This window comes from Dipodomys ordii, unplaced genomic scaffold (assembly GCF_000151885.1).
Source record: "Dipodomys ordii isolate 6190 unplaced genomic scaffold, Dord_2.0 Scaffold45, whole genome shotgun sequence".
NCBI classification, from domain to species: Eukaryota; Metazoa; Chordata; class Mammalia; order Rodentia; family Heteromyidae; genus Dipodomys; species Dipodomys ordii.
In genome coordinates, this window is record NW_012267261.1 from 4,705,526 (window position 1) to 4,712,914 (window position 7,389).

Sequence of the window (7,389 nt, forward strand, 5' to 3'; positions counted from 1 at the left end):
AAACTGGGATAGGAAACTTCGAGAACAGCCTGAGCCAATGGAGAATGGGAGAAACACACCCTGCAAAGAAGATGACGGTGAAAGTCAGGCAAAACCCTCAAAGTCACCCATGTAAGGGCCCCAAATCACTCCGAATATGAACTCATATAATATGGTCGAAATTGCAGAATGGGACTTGCTTTTGGAATAAAAGGAAATGAGTACAAAAACAGGTAATAATTTCATCAGTCTACAGGTTCCAAGTTAGAGCTCTATTTTTTAAGTGTGACAGACAAAAGCACCTTGATCAATTTATAAAAGGAGTCTATCAGCCATAGGACCCATGTATGACACAACAGTAGGCACCTCTGTGTGTGTGTGTGTGTGTGTGTGTGTGTGTGTGTGTAAGCAGCTGTATAATTATAGAATCCAAATATGAAGTGATTAGAAAGGAGGGGGGATTTTACTTTTGCCTGGTATTTTCAGTCACTGCATTGAGATTAGGAGACTTATTCAGGTTTATGCACATACTACAGAATACAAAACAGATCTAATAGCAGACTTCAGAAAGGTCCTACACACCTACACACACACACACACACACACACACACACACACACACACACGCTCAGCCTAAACAAAATAGTTCAGATTCAGAATTGAATGTACTCAAACACACGATGTAAGTATAAATATCAACCCCAATTTCTATATTTTTATGGATTCATTTTTAAGTAGTTGTGAGGCTTAGTGTTTTAAGTGACTTGTCCAAACCACATGGCAAGTAACTAGAGAAGTTAAAACTAGAATCTGTGCCTTCATGCTCCTGAGCAGAGAATACTGTTCTTGTTGAAAGTGAGGGCTTTTCATCAGCCCAACCTTGTTAGATTTCAGCTATGATATCTCGTTGCTGGTAAACTTAAGCAAATTCTCAAATGTTTCCAATAGGATTCTCCATTCTTAACCTCCAAAGGTTATGGGTAATGGTTATATGATAAAATGAAGTTAAACCCTATCACATCTTCTGAAAGAGTAGAGACAACTATCTCAATCATACTCCTGTCCTGGTCTCTGTCTCAGGTGAACTCCAGGAGCCTCAGGCATGTCTGCTCATTAGACACAGTAGCCCGGTTCAGTCTCAAAGTCAGCTATATCACATGCGTTCTGTTTGGAAGCAGCTCTACTGGATGCACAGTGAACGCACAGCAGCAGGCCTCATCCAGGCCTGGCTAAAGTGCTGAACAGCCAGTTTGGGGATCTCTAGTGATTCTGAATCAATAGATCTGAAATGGGATCAGAGATTCTGAATTGTTCCAAGCTCTGGGGAGAATCAAAAAGCCGAACATTCAGTCACAAGTTCTCAGTTTGACAAGAGGAAATCTAACCTGTCTGAATACGAAAGGGGTTTAATCACAATTATCCAGGACAGTGGTACCACAAAGAATCTTGAAAAGACCCAACTAGTACTAAGTACCAGTCTCCTGGCTCTTCTGTTAAGGACAAAGGGCCAGCATCCACTCAGAACCAGGGAGGAAGAATTATTAGTGCAAAAATAAATGTTTAAGGGACACCCTACACTTTGCAGATATAAAAATTATATTTTCAGAGCAGAAACAAACTTCAGACATTATTTTAGAATTTATACAGATACAATGAGTTAAAACTCTATGGACCCCAACAAGCAGTTGGAAGTCTAGAAAGCAAAAATTCACCATAAATATCACTGAGTGACTTCATTAAGAAAAACACAGCATGCAAACATGAGAACTTCAAGGCTTCAAAATGGCTTACAGGGCACCTATGGCTCTTGCCATACTACTCCTAACTACTCAGAAGGCTGAGATCTAAGGATCGAGGTCCAAAATCTGAGACTCTTAACTACCAAAAAGTGAGACTAGAGGTGTGGCTCAGGCAGTATAAACCAGCACTGAGAGAAAAAGCTAAGGGAAAGCACCCTACGCCTGAGTCAAATCCCAGTATGGGTGCATGCACACACAGACACACACACACACACTTATACCTACACACAAAAATGGTCTCATCTAGAGATGTAGAAAATGCCTGTAAATAGGGTTAAGCCAGGAGCACCCTGAAACACCATAGAAGCTTAGAATCTTGAAGTGGCCAGATGCTGTTTATTAATTAACCTGGTAAAAGACATTAGCCAACAAATCATTCTTTTGGTGACTAAAGAAGCCTGTAAATGTGTCCAAAGATCCATGGGAACTTCTCAAAGTGCCTGCTCACTGTTTAATCCATGCTGCTTGTGAAACGCTACTACATTCAACAAGTTACCTGTTGAGTAAGTACAGGAGGAAAAAGAGACAGAAGAAGGGCAGAGACAGACCAAGAAAAGCTACCTCTGCTCTCAGGCTAGTTAGGAGTGGTAAAATTCCCAGAGAGTAGGGTGTCTCAAGTGAGATGAGACTAAGAGAAACTGATGGTGGTTGGCATACTGAAAGGTAGGTGGACTTTTTAAGTCATAAATGCTTGGGTCTGCATGTGTCTAAACTCCTGCGCTCTGTATGATCTAGGTATAAATACTTGTCCTCTAATGAAGCTTGCTTGCTTCTTTAATAGGATACATAGTTAGCTTATCCACAATCTTAAAGTTATCAGAAGATTACATGAGCTAATAGATTTGTGCCAAGCAGCTAGCACACAATCTCATATACTATGAGCTTAACAACAAATGACACTGCATGTAGGACTTAATCATGCCCTCTGTGGCCACAGCCAAAATCCTTAGAGACGGCTACTAATTGTATTCCACAGTTCTTGCAGATGTCAGGCTACAGAAAAAAATTCCACCTGAAGTTCACTAGGTTTTCTAATAAAGCACATGTCCCTACATAAATAATAAAAGCATGTATGCTTTCCTTTTGGGTTAGCAAAGTAATTTCACTTCCAGGTATAATCTTGAAATGAATTATGGTTATCCATATTTAATAGATTAAAAAATAAAACTACACAGTCAACACAAGGTAGCCTGTGACTACAACTACAGATTTCAACACTGTATTACAATGATCATGAGTTTCTCAATCAAAATATTCAAATAGGTGATCTTATTATGGAATAAAACACATAAACTGACCTTTTGTCCAGAAATCGCTTCAGATGCCACTTTCATTATAATACTAGCCAAAATCAGAAAACAAATCTTGAAAGAAAGAAGGAGGAAGAGAAGGAGGGGGAGGAAGAGGAAGAAAGAAGCAGCAGCAACAGCAGCACCTTCTCTGGATTTTACTTATGAATTCTAAATAGTCTCATGTAGAAGAGGAACATGTCTTAGACTTATGAATTCTAAATAGTCTCATGTAGAAGAGGAACATGTCTTAGTAGAGTATGGCGTATTTCAGTTTTAGTAATACCTCTGGTATTTATCAGCTTTTTGGCCTGATTTTTTCACCCCATTAGTTTTCAGCATCTCATCTGTATAAAGGGAAAGCAATAAAAATCTAGTAAGACTAATTTCACATAGACCAATCAAAGTCTTCCAAGTGACAGTGGCTCACACTTGGAATCCTAGCTACTCAGGAGGCTGAGATCTGAGGATCACCGTTCAAAGCCAGTCTGAGCAAGAAAGTCTGTGAGATTCTTATCTCCGATTAACCAGAAAAGGCTGACATTGGAGCTATAGCTCAAATGGTAGAATGCTAGCTAGCCTTGAGCCAAAGACGCTTTGGGACAGTGCCAAGGCCCTAAATTCAAGGTCCCTGACCAGAATAAAAAGAGAATGAGTCTCTCACCTACATAAGGTGGTCAGAAAATGATGGCTACTCCAATATGCAGTAGTAGTTCATTTGGTCTATACATTAGGTGACCACTTGTCTTTTTAATGCTCTCTCCAACTCCTGCTGACCTCTCTCTTTCACATTATGTTCAATGGCAGCACAACTAGTCTCCCTCCAACCTCACCAGGGAATGAAGACAACAAAAGAGCGGGCAGAGACATTATGCAAATACCAAATATTATTAAAACATTAATGAACTCTGGCAATTTCCCTGAATTTTGATAGATGATGTTTATTATGCACTGCCGGCTTCTCACACAATCTGGGCTCTCCACTATTAACTAGATAATAAAAGCAATCATTCTCCCAAAAGACCAAGGTGTAAAAATAAGGAGTCATTCTAGATGATCCCAGCCAACACTTGCTTCCAAAGGAACCAAAGTCTATGTACAAACAAGAGAGCATGGAGCCAGATCACAGAGACCCCACTGACCACTATCCGACTGAGATCCACCGCCCAGCTGTGCAGAATCCTGCTTTGACAGGGTGTCTTGGTCACTGTCAACTGTCTATCATTGCTTTGCTCTTCTTTGTAACACTGCCTCAAACTGGACAAAATGAAGAGATCTGAGAAAATGAAGGGCTAATAATCTTTGACAGAGAGCGGCTTCTTTGGACACCATCTCTCAACTGCCTGAAACAGCAACATAAAAGAGTCCTGTACTAAATGCCTTGGCCATTTTGTCCTTTGTGATGGGGATAATGTTTCTAAGCTACTGACAATCCTCAGGTGCACTCAGAGGCAGAACAAAGCCAAGAGAGCTATACTCTCTCAACTCCTAGAAATGGGAGCCTGCAGCCTCCCAAGTGACACCTTAACAAGTGGAGGGTCATTAAGGTACCTCATTTGCATATTCATGAACTACTCAAGACCTTGGCAAGTGGTACAAAGTACACACACACACACACACACACACACACACAGACTTTGTTTCTTAAGCCAAACATAAATCTGCTTTAGAGAAAGTAAATCCACACAGGGACCACTTCTGTCCACAAGCCGTCCCTTGTCTAGAGCAGACCAGCACCTCATTAAAGGAAAGCAAGGGGACTGGAAAATGAATGCAGTACCACACACAGACAAGCTCATTTTGCCATCTGCCTTCTAGTGTCCAGAGGGGCAAAGGACTTAAATGACACTCCTGAATTTCCTCTTTGGCAGGTGAACATGCACAATTCCCAGGAGGAAGAGAGACTTCACTTGCAAGGTCAGCTGAATAAAAAAGAAGGGAAGGAACTGTAACTTACCTGTCAACACAATGTCACTCTTAACATTAAACACATGCATAAATTAAGCACCCTAGAAGAACTCTCCCTTTTATAGTGGGATAAAAGACTTGCAAATTCAGTGTGTCAGAGGTAGGGTGAGTGTAGAAGTTCCTAATGGGCCAGGAATTTTTCCTGCCCCATTTCAGATCCTTGACTAAACTGCCAAGTTGTGATCCACTCACCACTTCTCCTGAAGGGCCTAGGACAAGAGATGAAAATATACGGGGGGGGGGGGGGAGGGTTATTGTCCTGTAAATAACACAATGGCAGACTTCTGTTATTTAAGCTAAAGAGAAAGCCCATGATTAAGCAACTTAACTGCCTTGAGCTTTCCCGACATACCGCCTCCTTCCTCACAATCGCTGGCTAGTTTTCAGCCATAGAAGCTTCCTAGGCATTTTAAGCTTCCCCCTGAAAACTCACTCCACCAGGTTATGGATTAAAAAAATAAATAGTACCCATCTAAGTAGCCCAAAGCCAAATATCTCCACTTAATATATATATGCTTACCACTCCATACACCATCTAGAAAACACTTGTGGGAGGGGGGGAGTGTATAGCAAAGATTAAAACCTGTCCTGAGTTTTAACAGGTTCCCTCCTATTCACCAAAATCCTTAACACCACCGGTGGACCACATTCAATGTATATTAACTCCTCCCTGGGGCTGAGGGGCTGAAGCAAACCTAGAGAGACTTAAGGGGTCGAGGGGGAGCAAATCCCAGAAGAGAACCAGCCACAGACAGCCTTCTGCTGCTGCAGTCCAAGTACATGGAAGTGGGGTGGGGGGAGAGTAAAAAGCAAAGGTTCTGTCTTCCTTCCTCTTGTGGCTGAACAGCTTTCTGCCCATCACATTTTCCACCCCCTGGAAAACTGGCCGAGGCTAAGGTTTCGCCGAGCATCCCCAGACCCAGGACTTGCCAGGATCCGAAACCCGGGAAGCCGAAAGCCACCCTCCCCTTCCCCCCCCCAACCCCCTCTCCATCCAGGCAGCGGACGCGCTCGTTCTTACAACTCCGTGGCCCTCATCCCAACCGCAGGACCGAGAGAGGGATCTGCCCCCCCACACCCCCACCCTCGGTGTCAGCGATCGTCCAGGACCAGGAGGTGAGGGGGGTGGGAAGGTGGGGGTCAGGTGGGCACCGTTTCTAAACCAGGGGCTGCCCACGGCGGGCACGGAACCCACGGACAATAACAAAGCGCCAGGGGGGGCCGGCGCTCCGGGACGGGGGGGGGCGTCCGCCCAGCCCCGCGCCGGGTCCCGGAGCGGCCGGGGATTTTTAGGAACTCGGACCTCGGCGACCCCGGCCGGCCTCGCCGGAGGAGCCCCGGAAGCGCTTCCAAGGGAAGTCGATTTGGGCCCCCCCCCCAAAAAAAATCAAAGTTGCAGCAACTCCCGGCGCCCCGAGGACTGGGGCGGCGGGTGACGCCTCCGAGCGCCCCACGACAAGTTCGGCCGGCGGGGGCCCCGGCGAGCCCGCGCCGCGCCGCGGGAAGCGGAGCGGCAACTTGTCGCTCTCGGCGGGGTGCTCAAGCTGGGGGCGGTCGGAGAAGGAAGGAACCCCCCCCCATCCATCCCCCGGGCTTCATCCCTACCCCACCCCTCCTCACCTCCCCCCCCCACGCCCTCGGATCCCAGCGCAGGTCTGAACCTCGGGAGCTCCCCACGCCCGCGGGTCTCATCACCTGGCCCGCGCGGCGTCCCGGGGGCTCCCCGCAACTGTCAAGACGTCCTCCCTCCGCCCCTCCGCCCCAACCCCCCCCCACCTGCCAGCCGGGCTCGGAGGTGGGAGTGAGTGCGGGGGGGGGGTCACAAAAGAGCGAGCGAACGGGGAAGGGGAGCCCGGCGCAAAGTGCAGGGCAGAGCCGGGCAGGCAGTCCGGCTGGCCGCGGAGGAAGGAGGGACCGGGCGCTGGCCAAGAAGCCACGAAGGAGGGCGATGGGCGCCGGGAGGAGGAGGGAGGGAGGGAGGGAGGTCGGCGCGGCCCCCCGGCTCCCCAGCACCCCGGTCGGGCTCACGCACGCCGGCAGCACCTCCCTTCTTTTTTTTATCTTTTTAATTTAAATCCTCCTTACCCAGCATGGAAAAGATGAAATCCTTGGCTGTGTGGATCTCCAGCGCTCTCTGGTCGTCGTATTCCCGCTGATCGTGCCGGGTGAATTCTTGGATGAGTTTGTTCAATTCCTCCACCCGAGCTCCGGACCTGAAATCCAGCTCCGGGAACGCAGGCTTGTTGTTACAGCCCAGGGAGGCTGCCTTGCTGGCGGTGGGAGCCGCCATCTTCATGCGAAACGCGCCGAGCAGCAGCTCCGCGGCGGCGGCGGCGGCGGCGGCGGCGGCGGCA

At 47.0% G+C, this 7,389-nt stretch overlaps 1 protein-coding gene across 1 annotated transcript in view; it reads right to left on the reverse strand.

The window, feature by feature from the left end:
- Positions 1–7,358, reverse strand: part of Mb21d2 (Mab-21 domain containing 2) — a 108,526-nt gene extending 101,168 nt beyond the window's left edge. The window contains exon 1 of the mRNA XM_013019292.1: positions 7,121–7,358. Coding sequence (XP_012874746.1) covers positions 7,121–7,331 — 211 coding nt within the window. The 5' untranslated portion in view covers positions 7,332–7,358. The remainder of the gene's footprint in view (positions 1–7,120) is intronic.
- Between the last annotated feature and the right edge of the window lie 31 nt (positions 7,359–7,389).